This window comes from Spermophilus citellus (genome assembly GCF_964194105.1).
Source record: "Spermophilus citellus genome assembly, chromosome: 13".
NCBI lineage: Eukaryota > Metazoa > Chordata > Mammalia > Rodentia > Sciuridae > Spermophilus > Spermophilus citellus.
In genome coordinates, this window is record NC_138193.1 from 42,186,952 (window position 1) to 42,209,998 (window position 23,047).

Here is a 23,047-nt window from a genome sequence, read left to right on the forward strand (position 1 = left end):
TCCAAGATGGTGGCCGCTGGCCTCCTCTGTGGTCTGACCGGTGTGGAGAACCGAACTGGTCCGCTTCTTTCCCCCGTCTCAAACCCAGAATTCAGCACTGTGTACAGTGATTGCACAGCTGGCAGGAGCCCACAGAATCCACAATTATTTCCATTTTTGTACTTATCATCAGATTTTTATTCCCAACGCTTCCTCTAAACCTGTTCTCATTAAAGTTACGCATGTCCTCCCAAATGAAAGGTCCAATTGACACTATTTAGTACATCTCATATTTATTTCTTAGACTTCAAATGACTTAAATATTTGCTTGTTGTGGACACTTTCATCTGTTCTTCTAACCTCCCTTTAAATTTCATGTTTCCCCAAGACTCTATCCTTAATCCTCCCCTTTTTCTTCTTCTGCACCATGAGCAAAATCTTTTGCAAGAAGTTCAATTCAGGATAAAAATAAATGTTTATGGGGTCCCACTTCTCCTACAGATACACTATTATGCTCCAACTGAACCTAATTCCTTGGCATTTCTTTGCATAGTTCTTCTGTCTATAATGCTTTTCACTTTTGTGACCATACAACAGATACTTCTCACCTTTTTTTGACTGTGTGTGTGTGTGTGTGTGTGTGTGTGTGTGTGTGTGTACATGCATGGCACTTGCTTGATTCCTCACAGTCAGCCAATACATTCATTCTCTTAGTGTTCACCATATTCTAGGTGCTGTGAAATGCCCTAGAGATGCTATCACTAGTAACTAACACACAATACTCACTAGGTATTGCTTTAAGTACCCAATAAAATTTATATAAAGTAATACCTGAAAGTTACCATGCCACTAATCAGGTACTAATCCTCACTTTATATAGGTGATTAAATGGGGTCCTAAATCTAGGTGGCCTGGCAAAGAACTGGCACTCTAAACTAATCTACTATTTTGCCTCTTGTGGAGAGTTGGGTAAGACATGTTTCCTGTTTTCTCCACTTTGTTTCTAAGAACAGAGCACATGTCTCTGTTACAGCATTTTCTGTGTGATTTTAATTGTTTGATAATTTCTCCATTAGAGTTTGAGTTCTGTCAGAACAAAGGTTTTTTCTTGGTTATCCTTGAAACCACAGAGCTCATAGAGCACCTGGCATGCTTAGAATGAGAATGTGCAGATATCCACCCTAGCACTGGGAGAGTAACAATTTATCTTTGAGGATTTATAAACAAAAACACCTCACCCTTTCTCCCTCTGGTGACAGCATTGCTAAGATATCATTAGTGTAAACCTTTTCTGGCTCTCCGTCAATACTAGGAATTCTTCCTTCAGCAGGAGGCATGAGAGCAAATTCAAGCCTTGAAATGGAGTCAAAGCATTTCCTTAAGTGAGGCTGAACAGCCTGTGGATTTCGTGTCTGGGCCAAGATTTCCAGAAGTTCATCATTTGACAAGAAGTAAAATCTGTATTCAAGAGAATCTTTAATATATAACTTGAAATTGAAGCTAAGCCTTAGGCAGATATAGAAGATAAATTAGTTAGGCACATCTCTTCTAATCCACTAATTTCCTGGACCTTTATTTATACTAGATCTGGATTCCTGGGGAAACCACATTTCTCTTAATAAATTTTCTATAAATATTAGTGATGATGCAGTTCAAATATCTAGAATTAACTTAGATATTTTTCATAAAATATTATAAAATTGTTAGCTTTTGTTATGATACTGATTTATTAACATCTGTATTACTAGCATTTGAGCTCCTAGGATGAAGATATATTATTTCTTCTCCCTAGAATCCATCTTGCCTAGTAACTCACACATACCTACTAATCTATACATTATTTGTTCAACAGGTGAATGAGTGTTTTCAGGAACCTTATTTGGTTCTATTAATGTATAGTGGGTAATCATTATGATTCAAAAGCATATGCTGGTCCCTGCAGCATGTGCTATGTGGAAAGTCACAGAATATTATTTTGCCAATTAACCATTTGCAACTATATAAAGGCTATACTTGTGCAAAGAAAACTATTTTGTATATGTTTCATTGTCATTATCAGCAAGAAGGGTTTAAAAAAATGTGAACTTACAGAATAAGGGTTTGGCAAGTTATAGCCCACGTGACAAATCAGGCCTGCCATCTGTTGTTGTCAATAAAGATCTTTTAGTCACACTGACATGCAGATATACTTTGTATGGCTTCTTTTGGGGTACAATAGGGGAGTTGAGTATTTGCAACAAACTGTATGGCCTGCAAATCTTTAAATATTTACTCGGTGGCCTTTTATTTAAAAAGAAAGACTGATCCCTGCTCTAAATAATTAAATATTCTTCTAAATTTGTCTTTAGTAATACACTTTCTATATTATGTTTAATTTATCCAAAAGTATTTAATTGTCATGTATAGCTAATCTGAGTTTCCTCAATTCCGGTATGCCTTGCTGATTTTATTTCTCTGATTGATTTCTTTACAATGCTATTTAAAAATAATGCTTGTAATGCTTTTACAACAACTTAAATAAAAACTGGTTTGGAATAAAAAGAATCCTTCCAGCACTTATCCACTTAAATCTTTAGCAAATATTGTTAACTTATTCTTCATACTTACACTCCCAATCAAAATACAAGCTGGATTTTCATTGTCACAAATCTTTCTTGCTTCTCTCTCTGCTGGACAACTATTAAAAATGCCTTAGGTTTCCTTATAAACTTACCTTGGAAAGATAACTCTTTTGGATTCTAAATAGGCCTCTAGACACTTCTGAATTTGGTCAAGTAATGCATTATTGTTTTGAAAAGTTTCCAGAAGTCCTGTTCATTGAAAAAAAAAATAGTAATGTCAAAATTGTATTAAAATAGAGAATATGACTTTAAATGAAAGTAAAATATAATACTCAAATTTTAAAAACCTTAGCTTTATTTGATAGAAGAATGGACTAATAAAAGTGAGGAATTGGCTAAGAATTTAACATTACTTTTAATAACAACATTAATTTTAATATTACCATATATTAACAAATATATTTGAAATATAGTTGGCTTCCATTTTTAGAAGTCTGGGAGAACACAAACAAAAGCCAGGTATTTGCCTTCTCCTTCATTTTCCAAATAAAGCCAGTCTCAAGAACCTCCCCATTCTCTGTCACTTTCTTACTTTTACTATCCTCTGTATCCTCTGCTATCTTTAAAGGACAAAACTGGGGCAATGGAACACTATTTCTTCATTACTAACCCTTGGTTCTCTCTTTCCATATAGGTTTTTCTTTCTGTTTGCTTCTTATATAAGATTTTTTGGAAAGAGAGCACAACCCAACAACCTTCCCTTGCTTGGCAGGGAAGTTGTCTGGGAATATTCACCAAGATAGTCTATGTGTTGCCATTTGCTATATGATAAGCAGGTTTGATGAGACTTTGGTCTAAAGAGTAGTATATTACCATGTATATGCACCCAGAAAGACTGGTTTCATACCCAGAGAACAGAATTTATTAAAACATTTCAACTTTGAGACTAGAATTGCAGTAAGTGGTAATATTTTTAACTAGTATTAATTAATGAATTAAAAATAAGGTGTGGAAATTTTTGTGCTTATATCTGTGGGAAACATTGATACAGTAAGTCAACTGAATATAAATATATGTGTTGTTGACACTGTGAAACTGTAAAAAAAGTCAAAATTGTTAAAAAAAATGTGAGGCAGAAACATTATTGATTGTTGAGAGCCATAGCCGAAGGGGCCCCAGCAAACTTCCGGCTGCCAGCAAACTTCCAGCTGCCAGCTGATGATTGGCTCACAGCGGCCCCAGCAACTTCTAGCTGATTGCCTCCTCTGCGGAGCTGCTCATTGGGGGACTTTTTTTGGCTCCGCCCACACGACCCAGCCAATCTGCCTCAAGAGCAGGAGGAGTGGGGGAGGTGGAGAGGCTAGTGGGAAGCCGGTGGTGGCAGTTGGGCTGTGAAGGTTTTTCCTGAGGAGCTGTTTTGTTTGGCGTATGTGGTTCTAAAAATAAAGTTCGTTTCTTTTGACAAGTGGCTCCTGAATTGTGCCCAGCCAGACTGCGGCAATTGATACCCTGTGTCAACATCCTCAAATTATAAAAATAGAAAAAAGAGAAGTAAATACTTATTTTCCAACATTACACATTAAGCTGAGAGATGATAATAATAAAAGGTACAGTGTTCCATGAAGTGTTAAAAGTACCATATACTATTAAATTCTTATAGGTGACAAACATTTTAGACGATTGCAAAATCTTTTTACTTGTGTTTAAAAATTTGTTTTATACCAGGTTGAGTAGAAGCTCGAAGAGCATTAGGCAGCCGGTTCACTTTCCTCATGATTTCTTTCCATGATTTATCCACTTGAAGGAACATCTTGGCCTCTGCAGGCAATTGCCTCTGAATATCTGGAGCATTAAAAATACTTTCTAGGTAGAGCCAGTTTCTCTGGCAGGTAAGCCATTCTTCCTAGGAGAAAAATATGGGATCTATCAAAATTTAACTTTCAAATCTAAGATATTCAGTTACATTAAAAACTATCACATGGGCTAGGGTTGTGGCTCAGTAGTAGAGTGCTTGCATAGCATGTGTGAGGGACTGGGTTGGATCCTCATCACCACATAAAGATAAATAAATAAATATATTGTGTCCATCTACAACTAAAAAAAATATTTAAAAAACCTTATCAAATGGGGAATTACTATATCTTTTCTCCTGAGGATTTATGGTTCCTTCCATGTACTTTGAAATGAAATTTTCTTAAAGGGTCCAAAACTCACCTCCACCTGATTTCACCCCACTGTCCATTGATTAGTGTTACAATGAGTCTGCCACATGATTAAATGCCTGGAAGAAACAAGCTAGGGGGAGATGAGATGCTTACTTAATTAACATGAAGGGTTGGGAAAGTGGCAAGTTTAGTGACTATTCAAAATTTACCCTGGGTTACCATGAAAAAAATTTGTTTTGAATTAGGGTTTCACTGTGTTGCTGAGGCTGGCCTCAAATCTGTAATCCTCCTGCTTCCTTAGCTTCCTGAGTAGATGGGACTATAGGTGTGCAATATTGTGCTTGGCTTTTTTTTTCTTTCTAAATTATGAAGCTTTTCTTTGCATTTTTAAAAATTTGTGTTTTAGTTGTAGATGGACACAATATCTTTATTTTTATTTTTTAATTTTTATGTGGTACTGGGTATCGAACCCAAGGCCTCATGTGTATGAGGCAAGTGCTCTACCACTGAGCCCCAGCCCTTTGCATTTTTTAAGAAAGGAAAAAATCATAAAATCTGCTCATAACAAAACATGTGGAAAGTACAAAAGACTAGGAGAATGAAGAAAACCATGCATTGCATCTCCTTTTAGAGACAACTATTGTTAATAAAAGAAACCAGAACATTTTTTCAAATATTTGTTGATTGATTATACATCATCTTCTGAAGTGTCTCCTCAGGTCCTTGGCCCATTTATTGATTGGGTTATTTGTGGGGGTTTTTGTGTGTGTGTCTATTTTTTTTTTTGAGTTCTTTATATACACTAGTGATTAGTGCTCTATCTGATGAGTGAGGGGTAAAGATTTGCTCCCAAGATGTAGGTTATCCTTTCTATTCACCTCACAGATTGTTTCTTTTGCTGAGAAGAAACTCTTTAGTTTGAGTCCATCCCATTTATTGATTCAATTTTTTGTGCCACAGGAGTCTTACTAAGGAAGTTGGGGCCTAATCCCACATGATGGAGATTGGGGCCTACTTTTTCTTCTATTAGACACAGGGTCTCTGGTTGTATTCCTAAGTTCTTGATCCGTTTTGAGTTAAGTTTTGTGCATGGTGAGAGATAGGGGTTTAATTTCATTTTGTTGCATATGGATTCCCAGTTTTCCCAGCACTGTTTGTTGAAGAGGCTATCTTTTCTCCAATGCATGTTCTTGGCACCTTTGTCTAATATAACATAATTGTAATTTTGTGGGTTAGTCTCTGTGTCCTCTATTCTGTACCATTGGTCTACCAGTCTGTTTTGGTGCCAATACCATGCTGTTTTTGTTTCTATTGCTCTGTAGTATAGTTTAAGTTCTGGTATAGTGATGCCACCTGCTTCACTCTTCCTGATAAGGATTGCTTTAGCTATTCTGAGTCTCTTATTTTCCAGTTGAATTTCATGAGAAATGCAAATCAAAACCACTCTAACATTTCATCTCACTCCAGTCAGAATGGCAGCTATTATGCATTTAAACAACAATAATTGTTGGCGAGAATGGGGGAAAAAGTACACTCATATACTGCTGGTAGGACTGCTTATTGCTACAGCCAATATGGAAATCAGTATGGAGATTCCTTGGAAAACTGGGAATGGAACCACCATTTGACCCAGCTGTCCCTCTCCTCGGTCTATACCCAAAGGTCTTAAAAACAGCATACTACAGGGACACAGCCACATCAATGTTTATATCAGCACAAATCACAATAGCTAAATTTTGGAACTCCTAGATGCCCTTCAATAGATGAATAGATTAAAAAATGTGGCATATATACACAATGGAATATTACTCAGCAATAAAAGAGAATAAAATCATGGCATTTGCAGGTAAATGGATGGAGTTAATGAGGATAATGCTAAGTGAAGTTAGCCAATCCCAAAAAACCAAATGCCAAATGTTTTCTTTGATATAAGGAGGCTGATTCATAGTGGGATAGGGAGAGTGAGCATGGGAGGAATAGACGAACTCTGGATAGGGCAGAGGGGTGGGAGGGAGAAGGGAGGGGGCATGGTTAGTTAATGATGGTTGAATGTGATGATCACTGTTATCCAAAATACATGTATGAAGACACAAATTGGTGTGAATATAGTATATATACAACCAGAGATATGAAAAATCATGCTCTATATATGTAGTAAGAATTGTAATGCATTCTTCTCTTATGTATAAATAAAAAAGGAACTTATGAGGGCTAGGGTTGTGGTTCAGTGGTAGAGCACTTTCCTAGCCTTGGAGTGAGGCACTGGATTTGATTCTCAGCACCACATATAAGTAAATGAATAAAAGGAAAAAAATAAAAATAAAAGAAACCAGAAATGTAGGGTCAGAAATCAAAGTCTATAGACTTTACCTTTCCTTAAGGTCTCCTGCCATTGCAAGTGTGGGCCCAACATCTATTAGAGAGTTTCTTACTTCTCACTTCTCGCTCTAGAGATGGGAGTTACACCTATATGTGTTTTAACCTGGTTTTTCTATGGTCTCATACTTTCCAGACAATGAATTCTCTGAGGGTCCCCACTATTCAGTACAGGCTTCTTTTAAGAACCCTCTGTGAAAATATGCCCTTTGACTTTGGTCTGTAGTCCCTTCATAAAGCTCATCATCAGTGCAGAGGCTGGACCTGGGTCAGCTATGTAGTATTCATTGAAGAGAATGGTTTTCTGAAAAGTTTCCTTTGAAATAAAGGTGAGAAGGCTAGGGGAGTAGCTCAGTGTTAGAGTGCTTGCCTAGTATGTGTGAGGCTCTGAGTTTGATTTCTAGCACTGCAAAAAAAACTATCTATCTATCTATCTATCTATCTATCTATCTATCTATCCTGGAATAAGTTACATTTTTCTAATTACTGATTTTATTATTTCACATAAAACTTTTCATATTAGAATATGTAGAAAAGTTAAACATAATTAAATCAAGCTAAACATCTGATGTGTAAAAGAGAAGAAAGTGGATAGGAAGAAAGTGAGATTGGTATGAATGGGTTCTTGTCTTATTTGGGGATAAGTTGAGGTAGAATAAAAAAGAGGTATGCGCCACAAGAAGCATTCCAAGGGGCTTCAAGCAACAATAAATATTCTTCCAGTAAACATAAGGTTGTTATTACAAGATGCTTAAGGTGGACCAGGATATGGTACTCAGGCCCTTGTGGGATCCTCCCCTCTTGAGTGTGGTACACCTATGACTTGCTTCTACCCATACAGAATGTGGCAAAGGCAACAGGATGTGCATGATTACATTTGTGTTTAATAACACTGAAGCAGCTATCTTGCCAGGAGATTTTCTTTTCCTTGCTAGGCTGATGAAGTAAGTGGCCATGTTGCAGAAATCCACCCAAAGAAAAACTGAGTAACATTTAGGAGCTGAGGATGACCTCCATATGAGATCCAGTAAGATATTGATGCCTTTATTTCCAGAGTTGCAAGGAAATAATTTCTTTTTTTTTATTTATTGGATGTTCACAACATTACAAAGCTCTTGACAAATCATATTTCATACATTAGAATCAAGTGGGTTATGAACTCCCATTTTTAATACCCCAAATACAGATTGCAGAATCACATCGGTTACACATCACATTTTTACATACTGCCATATTAGTGACTGTTGTATTCTGCTACCTTTCCTATCCTCTACTATCCCCCCTCCCCTCCCCTCCCATCTTCTCTCTCTACCCCATCTACTGTAATTCATTTCCCTCCATGTTTGTTATCCCATTCCCCTCATAACCTCTTATATATAATTTTGTATAACAATGAGGGTCTCCCTCCATTTCCATGTGATTTCCTTTTTTTTCTCCCTTTCCCTCCCGCCTCATGTCTCTGTTTAATGTTAAACTTTTCTTCCTGCTCTTCCTCCCTGTTCTGTTCTTAGTTGCTCTCATTATATCAAAGAAGACATTTGGTATTTGTTTTTTAGGGATTGGCTAGCTTCACTAAGCATAATCTGCTCTAGTGCCATCCATTTCCCTGCAAATTCCGTGATTTTGTCATTTTTTAGTGCTGCGTAATACTCCATGGTGTATAAATGCCACATTTTTTTTTTATCCATTCATCTATTGAAGGGCATCTGGGTTGATTCCACAGTCTAGCAATTGTGAATTGTGCTGCTATGAACATCGATGTGGCAGTATCCCTGTAGTGTGCTCTTTTAAGGTTTTCAGGAAATAGTCCCAGAAGGGCAATAGCTGGGTCAAATGGGGGTTCCATTCCCAGCTTTCCCAGGAATCTCCATACTGCTTTCCAAATTGGCCGCACCCGTTTGCAGTCCCACCAGCAGTGTACAAGTGTACCCTTTTCCCCACATCCTCGCCAGCACTCGTTGTTGTTTGACTTCCTAATGGCTGCCAATCTTACTGGGGTGAGGTGGTATCTTAGGGTGGTTTTGATTTGCATTTCCTTGACTGCTAGAGATGGTGAGCATTTTTTCATGTACTTGTTGATTGATTGTATGTCCTCCTCTGTGAAGTGTTTGTTCATGTCCTTGGCCCATTTGTTGATTGGGTTGTTTGTTTTCTTATTGTCTAATTTTTTGAGTTCTTTGTATACTCTGGATATTAGGGCTCTATCTGAAGTGTGAGGAGTAAAAATTTGTTCCCATGATGTGGGCTCCCTATTTACCTCTCTTATTGTTTATCTGGAAATAATTTCTTGAAGTGAGAGAGCCTGGAAGTGGATCCTTCCCCAGATGAACCTTTGGTGAGAATCCTGTCTGGCTGGCATCTTTTATAACAGCCTTGTGAGACCCTGAACAGGCCCAGTACAACCACGTCTGAATTCTTGGACCATAGAAACTTAGATAATAAATATATATTGTTTTACAGTATCAATAAATGTACCTTGCTTAAGTTTGTGATATTTCGTTTCATGGAAAAAGAATAATACAAGCTGCATAATTATGTAAAGAGCTCAATACATGTGTATTTTCCTTACATTCCAGATATAATAATATCAAAAATTAAATCATACATTTCTAACTTATATAGTATTTAAATAGTGAAACAAACATTTCTAAGGGCCTATGGCTCTCCGGTTATTGGAGGCTCTGTATTGAAATTACTCTCTTACTTACCAATGTTTGATTAAACAAAGCAAGTTGTTTTTGCCAATCATCCACTCGTGCCTTAAGGGGACCTACATAACGTGATGAGGCAATGGTTGCAATGTTGATAGTGCTGTCATCAAGAAGGACCTTTAAGAAAAAGTGGAGAAAATACATACAATACCATGCATTTGTGCTTTCAGTGATATTTCAGATGTTCAATCCCAAGAGTCCGTTTAAAGGCCAACTTTTGGAACGAATAGTTGTAGCTTTAACTACTTTTTACCCATCTATTTTCTCTGCTTATTCCCTTCACTCTGGCAACAACTGTATCATTCAGGGACTTTTGACTACCAAATCTCTGCAGTTCCTATAATTATTAATGACACTTTATTGGGTTCAACACTTTTTTCCCTGCTTACTACTCAGTAAATGGCACCTTCTTTATATAATTTAGTCACACAAGCATACCTTCATTTCTCATCATACGTTATATTTGTAAAATTAGCTTTCTTCTGTTCAATAGTTAACATTTTTCCTTTAACTATCTCAAGCAAGATGAAATTAAAATTCATATCAAGTTCTAAAGGTCTAGGTAGTTTTCCTGTTACCTTCTTCCCTACTGTTCCCCTTTACACAACAATATTCTCACAGAACATGTGGACTTAAAAAGATGTGTCTATTAATCTGGAAGATTTAATTGTCTGTTTTAATTATAAACTTTCTGGAAGCAGAAACCCCATCAGTTGGCATTACTTGGCCACATACCAAATGCCCTTTATTTTGAATTTGCTCTTCTATCTATTGCCAAAAGTAATGTCTAGTCTTGCTCTTCCAACCTACACCTGGAAAAAGTCATTGTATTTCCAATTTTGTCCTGGATACATCCTTAGACTAGGGCTTAGCCTTTTAATTTGGGCTATATGACCCAAATTCCTTTGCCAAACAAATGTGCCTTTATATTTCAAGTGACTAAAAATATTTCAACCATGGGTTAAATTTATCTTATTTTGTGATTGATACAGCATGACCACCTACTCCTTATATCAGAAAATTAAGGTGAACTCTTATTGTGCTCATTTATGTTTATTTGCTTCATTGAAACACTTAGAAATACCCTTTATTCTCTTTGGTATTTCTCAGCTGCCACTGTTGAGGTCTGGCTTTTCTTGGCTGATGTATGAAGAATTCTATGATCACTTCAGCCATAACTGATCTCTTTGTTTTTATGGTGCTATCAACTACAAGTACTGAAACTCTTAAATATATATGTCACTTTCATTTCCTTGATAAATATTTCATGTATAAGTATTCAAGTCAATTATCCATATTAATATCTTGCTTTCCAAATTTGATTTTTCCTTCACTTATGTTTCATCAACTCATCTCAGTATATCATAAAAAATTTTGGAAGTATGACCTTTACCATAAATTTCAACAACCCAGTTACCCACCTGTATGTCATCTGTGCCTCCCAGGATAAATACATCTTTAGTGTCACGATGAGGCAGAACAACAAATTCAGTTGTTTTCCAAGAGTCCTCCACCTTAGAAATAATACAAGATTTTAGAGAATCTAAATTCATTTATGTTTAGGTACTCAATCAGTGGATGTGAAATAAAATAAGAAAAAAACTCTATAATTATCCTATTTTCCCTCTTACTGCACCTAAAATTCTTAAACATGTCTTGTTGGTAAGATGATGACATTGATTTGCTTACTTTTATTTGATTAATGTCGACACATAAAAATAACTCATGGTAATTCAATATGCATTGCCTATCATCTTATGCTTTAAATTAAAAATATTCTTTTATGTAGGCAACTGGAAGATTTGCATGCATTTAAGGGCAAAGAGATAGTGTTGTAAGTAGGAAAGCTGTTTGAAATATTTAACACAGTTTTCTTTGGTAGTTTGGCAAATAATGTATTTTTCTCTAAACATCTAACAGATGTTCCTTGGTATATGGGTTTCCTATAAAAGAATGCACATTTCAAATCTTATTGCCATCAAGTTCCTGTTGGGAGACAGGTGAGACAGAAAGAGGGAACTTACAGAGATAATATTAATAATAGTGATAATTAATAATACATAATAAATGTAAGAAGAGAATAAAGGGATGCTGATAATAAGAGGGTACAAACTGCAATGGTAAAAAATCCACTTAGATAATAAAAAAATTGGTGATATTTATGTTGAGTTTGAAAACCTTTAATTCTCTGATTTTAAGAATAAATGTGTATTTTCCAGAATTACCTTTTTAAGAATTATTTCCAAGGAAGCTTCTCCAGAAGCCCGTCCAGATATGTCCTGGATTTCTTGGCCAAAATCAAACACATGCAATTCGGAGAGCCTCTCCAAGGTTAATGGAATTTCAGTATCCACCAGGGAGGCATCAACGGTTTGTTCAATAGCTGTCCAATGTCTAGGCTTCAAAGTTGGGTTCCTCAAGTCAATGATAACTGGAAGCTGGAAAACAAACATTCTCAGAGACACCAATGCTGGGGGACAAAAAGACAGTCAATGTAGATAATAAATAATTTGTTCCAACTGGGAAAATGGGGTCTGGGTGGAAAGGAAAGAAAATCAAGTGCTGACATCTCCAACTCCCTTCCCCACTTCCAATCTGTTGCTAAGGTAATCTGCCCCAGGAATTGTTTCTCCCTGTAGGGAGTTGTAGGAGTTGTTCATTAATCCTTCCTGGGCTGGTCTTCTCCTACCTCTACCCCTGTACAGCTTCATTCCACCCTTGGATCACTCCACCTTAACCTTTTAGTCACATACACAGATGTGGAGAGGGAGAGGGAATGGCAAGATAAGGGAAGAAGGAGGGCTGAGAACAAAGACATTCTAAAATGTATAAAAAGGGCAGGACACCCCCATTTCTTAATAATAATACTAATTCTATACAATATTTTCTAGAAACCAAGAGGGAACAGTTCCCAACTCATTTTATGAGGCAGCAGTACCGTAATACTAAAGCAATGTAATAAGATTACAAGAATACTATAAATCAATGTTCCTCATGAATATAAGCACAAAAACTACAAACCAGTATAGTATACAGAAATAGACTAAAGCATATAGTCAGATGACTTTTGGCAATAGTGAAAAGGTGATTCAATGGAAAAAGGATGACTTTTCAAATAATGGAGCTCAATAAATTGGATATCCATATGTAAAAAAGTAAAACTTACATATACCCTCATACTTTATGCAAAAATAAACCATTTACCTAAATACAGAAAGCTAAACTGCAAAACTTCTGGAAGAAAACACAAAGAAAATCTACATGTTGTCTTAGATTTCACAAAAAGTATTTGGATACTATACTAAAGGCTTGATCTGCAAAGGAAAAAAAATTATAAAGTGGATTTTATCCAAATTAATATCTTTTTGCTCTGTAAAAGTTACTGTGCAAGGATAAAAGTCATTGGTAGAAAATAATTTCAGTATATATTTGAAAAAAAGAATCATAGCCAGAATACTTTAATAACTCTTAAAATTCAATTATAATAAAGCAAACAATCCATTTAGCCCATTAAGTCCCAAGTTTTCAACTCTGTAAATATTTTAACAAAATTGACACAGGTGCATTATAATAGGTTGGAACTCAAAATCTAGAGCTTATATATCCTTCATTTTTTCATACACACACACACACACACACACACACACACACATGGAAATGCTTTTTTAAAAATGTTCTTATCATTCATCTATTTGAATAGAACTCTAAAACATAATTATTTCAAAGTTACTAAGTAGTATATTTGTTTCTCAATTTAAGTTTTTATAAATGTTCTATATCTTGGATAATGGGACAAAATGGGTTAAAAATGGGCAAAATATCTGCACAGACATTTCATCAAAGAACTAGGTGTATGGTAAATAGAATATGAAAAGATATTCACTAGAAAAATGCAAACTATGAACAGTATGAGATGCTACTACATATCTATTAGAATGACTAAAATTAAAATAAACAAACAACTAAACAAAAAACAAAGCAAAAAAGCTCCCTCCCAATAATAAGTGCTGGTGAGAATGAAGAGAAACAGATTCTTATACTTTGCTGGTGCAAAGAAAACTAGCAGTTTCACATAAAGCTAAACACATATTTACCATAAAATATAAAATTTCTAATTAATAGTTATTTATTCACATGAATTGATAACTCTTATTCACACAAAAGCCATACTTGGATGTTTATAACTGTTTTGTTTATAATCATTTAAAAAACCTCAAAGAAATCCAGATGTCTTTCAAGAGTTGATGAATAAAGTGGTATATCTATATGACAGACTACTACCATCAGTTAAAACAAACTATTAATATGTAAATATGAAGGAATCTTTAAAAATTCTAATTAACAGTTAATGCAATTATCAACTCTATCTAATCTTAGAATATTTTCATCACCCCAGTACATCCAATACCTACAGTATCTCTTAGTACTACTATCTCTCCCTCTCCACAATGCCTGGTAACCAGAAATCCATCTTTTTAAAAGGATATTCTGGATATTTCATATAAATGACATCATGTGCCATGAAGGGTTTTTGGTGAATAGCTTCTTTTACTTACCAAAATGTTTTCGAGATTCCATCTATGTTTCGGTGTATCAATATTTCATTTCTTTTTACTGCTAAATAATATATAAGTGCTAAATAATATGTCACTGTATGGATACATTATATTTTGTTTCTCTATTTATTAGCTGTGAACATTTCAGTTTTTTCCTATGTTAGGCTGCTATGAACATTAATACAAAATTTTTGTGAACATAGGTTTCAATCCTTTTGGGTAAACACTTACGAGTGGAATTACTTAGTTACATGGTACCTCTATGTTTAACATTTTGAGAAATGGCCAAACTGTTTTCTAAAGTGGCTGTACTGTGTTACAATCCTACCAGAAATATATGAGGGTTCCAATTTCTCCAGCTCTCTTCCAAAATTTACATATAATGTTTTTTGATCATAGTCATTCTAATAGTTGTGAAGTAGTATTTCACTGTGGCTTTGATTTGCATTTTCCTAAAAACTAACAATGTCCAGCATCTTATCATGTGTTGTTTGAAGAAATGTCTTTTGGATATTTTTCTCAATTTAAAAAGTTATTTACCTTTTTATATTTTAGTTGTAAGAGTATATTATGCATTGTAAATACTAGTACAAGCACATGGAAGAATCTTAAATGCATTTTTCTAAGTGAATAAAGCTAGACCCAAAAGGCTGCATTTGTTACTATTCTATTTATATAACACTCTGTAAAAAACTTCAATCAGGACAGAAAACTAATCCATGGTTGCTTGAGATTGTGATGGAGGGAGGGGCTGGCTATAAAGTTTTCTATCCTGAGAGAATTGGGGTTGATGGAACTTCTGTATGGTATTGTTGTGTTGGGTACCTGACTACCTATTTGTAAAAACCCATAGAACTATATACCACAAGAGTGACCTTTCCTATGTGCAAGTTTTTTTTTTAAACTGTATTTTGAGGGTATTCAAGATGGAATGCAGACCATGATAAGTGAAATAATTTACAACTGTCTGCTATAACTACACTAAAGACAACAGGGAAGAAAGAAACTGACATGCAAGTTTGGGTAAGTGTTTCATCCATATATTTAAGCTTAACAAGAAAAAACCATGGCAAAATTTCCCTTTCCTATCTGTTTCAAAGAGTCAGCCCTGAACACCTACAGATTAGCTTCTCAGCCTTCTTCACATCACAACACAACAGGAAAATGCTGTTGTTGTATGGTGCACAGGAGCAAATGGACAAGGCTGTCTTCACCTTACCTGGCTGTTTGAGGGCACAGCAGATACGTTTCTTGGCACAAATACTTCATATTCCTGCATTATGTATCCTACCACTAGGGAAATTTGTATTCCGAATGCTTTTTTAACCAAGACATTTAATTGTATAATTTGGTTGGTCAGTTGAAGCTATGAATGCAGTCTGTGCTACTGAAAACAAATGAATTGGACTTTCTTCTCTCTGCAAAATTAACTTAATCAGTAAATATTTCCTTATTTTGGTATCTTAAGCATCAGTTAACAGCAGATTCGCCTGAGTTTCTGAAATAATTTCCAACAACCTTACCTTTTCTTTCATTTTTTCCACTTTACTTTTGATCTGGGGTACTACATTGTTGGGTGGCAAGCCTTTTTCCAATTGACTCACAATTTTGGCATATTTAGAAACCTGACTGTTTAGGAATTCTGGATCCAGGGAGTCAAATTTGGACTATACAAATTAGAAAAAGAAAAAAGTAAGTTAAAATATATAACGGTCAAGCTTGAAATAGCAAAAAGTATTTTACTTTACAGTTATTTTTCTAGCACTTATATTGCTAATCTGAATCAACTCTCTCTGTATTTTTCAAAAGGCTTTACTTGTCAAAATTGCTAATAATATATCATGCATCAACTATTTATTCATATATTTGTCTCTCTTATCATTAAATGCATTATAATCCCTGGAATTTATTACTGAGGCTTAATACTTCTAGAGTCTTCTAAGGAAAAAATAACTATTTTTACTCTTGTAATCAGAAGTTTCAAATAATGCATGTAATGCAAATATTTTAAAGGTGTACTTCTACTATATGCATACATCTATAATAGTATGTGTTATATTAGCATATAAGTGTACACACTTTGATATCAGACAATCTTATGGATTAAGGGCAATAGAAAATTTGTAAATCTTCAGCATTTTCCTTCTGTTCCTTAAAGAATTTTCTTGTGCATTTTCTAAGGTGAGTGCTGTAAAATACCATGGAAATCAGAAAATTCTCTAAGCTTCTTCCTTACTTCTCAGAAGAATTTTTTTTTACTTCTGAGATAAGTCACAAATAAATTATAGGAGAATAACTAAAATTCCCTGATATTAGATCATATATTTTGCTTTTTTTTCTTCCTTCCACAAAAAGGTAAGTTCTATGAGGGCTTAGACTCTGTCCTTCTTATTCTCCACTGTTATTAACCACAGCTAGAACATGACTTGAGAAATGTTTCTTGTGTCACTATTTTTTTTTTAGAGAGAGTGAGAGAGGAGAGAGAGTGAGAGAGAGAGAGAATTTTTAATATTTATTTTTTAGTTCTCGGCAGACACAACATCTTTGTTGGTATGTGGTGCTGAGGGTCGAACCCGGGCCGCATGCATGCCAGACGAGCGCGCTACCGCTTGAGCCACATCCCCAGCCCCCAGTGTGTCACTGTTTTTTGACCCAGACATGTGGCTTCTAAGTATAGGCTCAGCACAGGTAGGATGAATATGAAGTATAAAACATGACTTTTTAAGTTGATGGTATTTCCAACGTGTCTATATCACATATGAAAGTATCAGTGGCCATATTCTGCCTCCTAGATGGCTGACCCTTATCAAGGTTTGAATATAAGGACATCCTAGAAACTATTAGGGATATTGGTACTTCGCTCCCTGATTAAGAGAGTACTTCTAAACAGGTGCTGGAGATATAGCTCAGTTGGTAGAGTGCTTGCTTTGCATGCACAAGGCCCTGGGTTTGATTCCCAACACAAAGAGAGAGAGAGAGAGAGAGAGAGAGAGAGAGAGAGAACTACTGAACTCTCTAGAGAGGATTCTAGATCTTCTTTTTCTAATCTTCTATCACACTGAACAAAACAGTTTCTTTTTTAAAAGAATAATAAGAATATAACTTTAGAAAACAGAAACCTAAAGCATGTAGATAATAAAAATCCTACAGTCCCCAAGATCACTGGAGTATATCATGATAACAACATGTTTTGAAAGCACAAAAAAGTTAGGTATCATGCAATGTGGTCCTTTGGTGCCTTCATCATTTATCCTCCTTAAATGGAGGACCCAAGAACCCTGCCAACATACTTTTTGTCATTTAGTGACAAAAAGACCTCTTGTACTTTACTGGAAAACCAACAAAAATTCCTGTAAAATTATAACATTGAATTTTTAATGTTAATAAGAATATACCAAGTTGCTATAAATGATAACTGATGTTATTAGGGTTTTAAGTTTAATTTAATAAAAACTTAAGAAATGAGAGCTTTTTACCTACCTTTAACCATTCTTGTTGGAGTTTATCCCATTCAGAGTAAGACTCCCAAAGCAATTGTTTGAGCTTCAGTTCAGCGCTAACTTCTTCCAAAGCTTCAAACTTGGACACTTCTACCTTTAAAAGCATAACAAATAAAGTGTATTACTTATTTTCAGATATTGAGACCTTATGCTATCCTTCTATTAGTAATACTTAATACAGTGACTACTTGGCACAAGATAGATCCTAAATGGAGAAATAAAAGGAAAGACGGAAACACATGAAAATTTAGAACACCATGAAATCCCACACATATTACATTTTTTATTTGAGTAACAAACTATAACTCTTAATATTTTTTAAAACTTAAATATATTTTTCTCCAAAGACATATATACTATAAGACCCCCATGTGCATGCATTTTTTATTTGGACTAGACACACATGTACATGCCTTTTTTTTTTTGAAAAACAGATGAGTATTCGGAGGTATTTATTTCCTTCAGGGCTTCTGTATTTGGATGATAGATGATTGTGTGGTAGCTGGCGATGGGCAGGATAGTGAAGTTTAAGATAGATAGGACAACCTGGTTTTTTACTTTGTTCTAATCCCCATGAACTGCATATACACGTACAAAAAAAGAAGAATTCAAGAAAACCTGAAGAAAGTATTTTAATGAGGGGTTTTAAGATTGTCTTGGCTTGGAAGTGGGAAACCTACAGGGAGTTGGTTGCACAGAAATTGTTGGGCTTTGTGGTGAACTGGGGCCAGTTTTTCATTAAGAGCTGGAAATAATTTCCTGCAACCAAGACCATTTAGGTTTTCATCCCTATTCTTCAAATGGTTAAGAGCTGCAGAAAGGTTGGGTCAGAGACATTCATAAAGGCAGAATCATCCAAGTGTAGATTAAGCATGTACAAAGAGGGATATACTTCTATTTAAGGCTGGTTTTTAAAAATACTTTTAAACTTATGTTTTTCTTTTTATTGTGGTAAAAATACATAATAAGATCTAGCTTTTTAACTATAACAATATTAACAATGTTATACAGGAAATCTCTAATGCTTTTTCACTTTGCATAACAGAAACTGTGTGCTTATTTTCCTTCACCTCAAGTCCCTGGCAACCACCATTCTACTTTCTGCATTTACAGTATGACTATATTAGATATTTCATGTAAGCGGAATCATGCAGTGTTTGCCTTCTGTAACTGGCTTATTTCACATAGCATAATGTTCTCCAGATTCATTTATGTTGCATATAACATAATTTCCTTCTTTTTAAAGACTGAATAATATTTTGTTGAATGCATATGCCACATTTTCTGTATCCTTTTATCAATTGATGGACATTGAGGTTGTTTACACATCTTGACCATTGTTAGTAATGTTGCAATGGCCGGGTGCAGTGACACACACTTGTAATACCAAAAGGTATTATAGCTCAGGATGCTGAGACAGGAAGATTGTGAACTCAAAGCCAGCCTCAGCAGAAGCAAGACACTAAGCAACTCATTGAGACCCTGACTCTTAAAAAAAAATACAAAATAGGGTTGGGAATGTGGCTCAGTGATTGAGTGCCCCTGAGTTCAATCCCTAGTACCAATCATAATCATAATCATAATCATGTTGCAATGAACTTGGGAGTGCAAATATTTCTTCAAAATCTTGGATGTAAATCAGGATTCATAATCTATATGAATATATGCCTAGAATTTGGATTGAGAGGTCATATTTTAGTTCGTTTTTCAATTTTTTGAGAATCTACTATACTGTTTTTCATAGTGATTTCATTTTATATCCCCCACTAACATTATAGAAGGTTCCAATTTCTCCACATCCTCACCAACAGTTGCTATTTATTTTATATTTATAATGGCCATGCTAATAGGTAAGAAGCAATACCTTGATTTGGTTTTTATTCATTTTTCTGCCAATTAGTGATACTGAGTATCTTTACATTTACCCATTGGCCATTCCTATATCTTCTTTGGAGAAAAGTCTATTCAATCCCTTTGCCCATTTAAATATCACATTATTTGCTGCTTGATGTTGAACTGTAGAAATTCCTCATATGTTTTGATAACTCCTTATCAAATATGTGGCTTAAAAGACATTTTCCCCTATCTTGTAGGTTGACTTTTCAACCCTATCTATGGTTTCATTGGCAGTACAGAAGCTTTTGAGTTTGATTTAGTTCCATTTGTCTGTTTCTGTTTTTGTTGTCTTGACTTTTGGTGTCATATCCAAGAAATCATAGCCAAGAACAGTGTCATGAGATTTCCCTGTCTTCTAGAAATTTATTATGTTGCTGTTTAGCATTCTTTTGTCACAAATTGAAAGACTCCCTATAGAATTTCTTATAAAGTATACTTAGTTTTTCATTCAGAGCTTTGAATATACCATCTCATTCCTTTCTGGCTTGTAAGGTTTTTGCTGAGAAATCAACTGACAGTCTTATTGAAATACCTTGTATATTTTAAGTCACATTTCTCTTGGTGTTTCCAAAAGTCTCTCTTTGTCCATTGATACTTTAATTATGATGTATGTCATTATTAATGTGAACCTCTTTGGGTTCATCCTTTTTGAAAAGTTTTGGGCTTTAGTCTCAATAGTGATTTTCTACTCTACATTTGGGAAATTATCAGCCATTATTTTATAAAATAAGCTTTCTATCTTATTTTTTTCTCTCTCCTCCTTTTTGGATTCTCATAAAGTGAAAATTGGTCTGCTTAATTATCTCCTATAAGCCCTTTAAGCCATCTTCACTTTTTAAATTTTTTTTCCTTTGGATAATTTCAAGTGATCTTTGAGTTCACTAATTCTTTCTTTTGCTTGATCAGGTTTGCTTTTAAACTTTTCTAGTAAATTATTCAGTTCATTTATTGTACTCTTCACTTCCATAAATTTTGTTTTTTAAAAAATACACATTTTCCCCATATCTATGTTGAACTACTCACTTTTCACGCACCATCTTCCTGAAATTTTTAAGCATATTTATGACTGTTCTCTTTTCCTGGTAGTCTTTCTAAAAATTGCTAGAAGCACCTGTATCTCTTTGTCTTTTGTCTTCATATTTTTTAAAGACACATTTTTTTCAGCTTTTTAAATCCACACTTTCAGGCCATTTTACTACCTGGTTTAGGTGAGATTCTCTTTTTTCATTAAATTAGAACATCAGTGCAAGCCAAATCAGGCAATATTAATGGAATCATAACACACATATGAGTGTAAAAGAAGTTTAAATCATAAGAAAGGATAGAAGGTCTTTAATAAACCAAATGTAAAAGTCCATATACATTTATCTAATAATTTTCTATAATTTGCAATCACTTTTTAATAACGAAGATATATTGTCTATTGGGTGTGTGTGTGTGTGTGTGTGTGTGTGTGTATATTTAAAAGGCAGAAACATATCAAATTTTGTAATTGACTCTGTAGCATAACAACTGACACATAGTTGACCAAATACAAAGTGTTTATGATCACATTGTTACATGTCCTATTTCTATGCACACATTTTAGAAACAGATATACAGAATTGTCATTACTTTGAAATTCTTCTGGTAGGATTTATATTGAAAGGCACGTTTTTGAAGATCATCTAGAACACATTGTAGATCACTTAAAATATTCTTTATTTTTTCTTGATCAGTGTTAATATCCAAAATCTGTGGATCCTATAAAATTAAGATAGATTTTGGTTAGTAATGACTATTTTTTGAGTCAGAACAATTAAATTAAATTAATTAATAAAGATTAAATATGATTTAAAAAGATTAATAATGATTAAAAAAATTTTTTCTAATTCTTTTTTCTCTCTGAGTGTCAGAAACCATGTTAAAGACAAATGTTTTTCCTGAATATAAAGGGAAAGCATATATATTGTAAAATGTTGACATGGTTACCTAATGTTTTCTTCATCATCTGCTTTTATTTCCTACATTTCTTTACCCAATATAACTTCAAAAAAGGAGAGGTGAACGTAACAAAAAAGAGAAGAAAAAAGGACATAAGAAAAATTCCCATTTCACAATAAATAAAAGGAAAGCCCTTTGAATTCCAAAGAGTCTAAGGACAGTAAGGAAAAACAAACTCAGTTATTCCTATTGTACTCTCCCAACATTTTTTTCTGAAACCAGATATGTGTGTTTCAGGGGTGTGGGGTGGGATTACCTACACACCAAAGTGACCAATCAAGTCTGCATCAGACCTCAGCTAAGTATCCTCCAATTCAACTCCGGAGTTAGCCCACAGGTTGAGAGCTAAGTCTCCATAATTTCTCCTCTTCAGATGCCAATTGCAACCCCCAGGTTTTTTGACATGTGCTTTTGGCTATAAATTGGTGTTCCGATGATTCCCTCCCTAGGTTTGATTTGTTTACAAGACTTGTTCACAAAACTTAAGGACATACCTGATTGGGTTTACCAGTTTATTATAAGTTTTTTTTTTTTTTACAATGCATACAGATGAAGAAATTCATAGGGTGAGGTATGGAAGAAGGTACAAGGAACTTTCATGTCCTCCCTAGGTGATCCCCCTCCAGGAACCTTCAGATATTTAGCTATCTGGAAGCTCTGCAAACCTGTCCTTTCAGGATTTTACGGAGATTTTATTGCATAAGCATGATTGAAGCATGGACAACTGTATTGAAATGTGATTGGAAAAAAATCTAATGCTAATAGATTGCACAGGGAAAGAGGGCATGTCCATCCAAATTTTTCTTAACCTCTCTAAACAGCATTCCTTCCTATCAGCTATGAGGCGGAACTCCTTCTGAAATGGAGGTGCTATGATCTACTATCAGGGAATTTCTTTATGGCTAGCTCCAAGTTAGAAATGTGGAGAAGGATTATAGAGAACACTTTTAGTTTCTACAGCCTGTCTTGGGGAAGAGAAATAATAGTTTCTATGGTCTGCCTTGAGGAAAAAAAGGAGCAGGTGAAAGGATGGCAGAATTTTGGAGAACGTATTTTTCTTTCTGAGGAATTCTTCTCAAGCCTAAAGTGCCTCAACATTATAACAAAAGATTGTCTTTCCCCTGATGCTCTGAAGTTTACCAAAGCACCTTCAGGAACCAAGAACAAAAGACCAAATATTAACTTCAGTGTCCTAGTTATTTAGGAAACAACAAGGGATATGGAAGTTATGAGCCAGGAACTGTGGAAGGAAACACACACACACACACACACACACACACACACACACACACCATAAAGAGAAAGAAATAAAATTAAGAA

At 34.9% G+C, this 23,047-nt stretch overlaps 1 protein-coding gene across 1 annotated transcript in view; it reads right to left on the reverse strand.

Moving 5' to 3' along the window:
• The window catches only part of DNAH6 (dynein axonemal heavy chain 6), a gene marked incomplete at both ends in the record, with an annotated part of 280,659 nt that overhangs the window by 171,135 nt on the left and 86,477 nt on the right, over window positions 1-23,047 (reverse strand). The window contains 9 exons of the mRNA XM_081264582.1: window positions 1,218-1,437; window positions 2,693-2,789; window positions 4,263-4,443; window positions 9,790-9,909; window positions 11,214-11,306; window positions 12,018-12,230; window positions 15,872-16,015; window positions 17,829-17,942; window positions 21,359-21,487. Coding sequence (XP_081120708.1) covers window positions 1,218-1,437; window positions 2,693-2,789; window positions 4,263-4,443; window positions 9,790-9,909; window positions 11,214-11,306; window positions 12,018-12,230; window positions 15,872-16,015; window positions 17,829-17,942; window positions 21,359-21,487 — 1,311 coding nt within the window. The remainder of the gene's footprint in view (window positions 1-1,217; window positions 1,438-2,692; window positions 2,790-4,262; window positions 4,444-9,789; window positions 9,910-11,213; window positions 11,307-12,017; window positions 12,231-15,871; window positions 16,016-17,828; window positions 17,943-21,358; window positions 21,488-23,047) is intronic.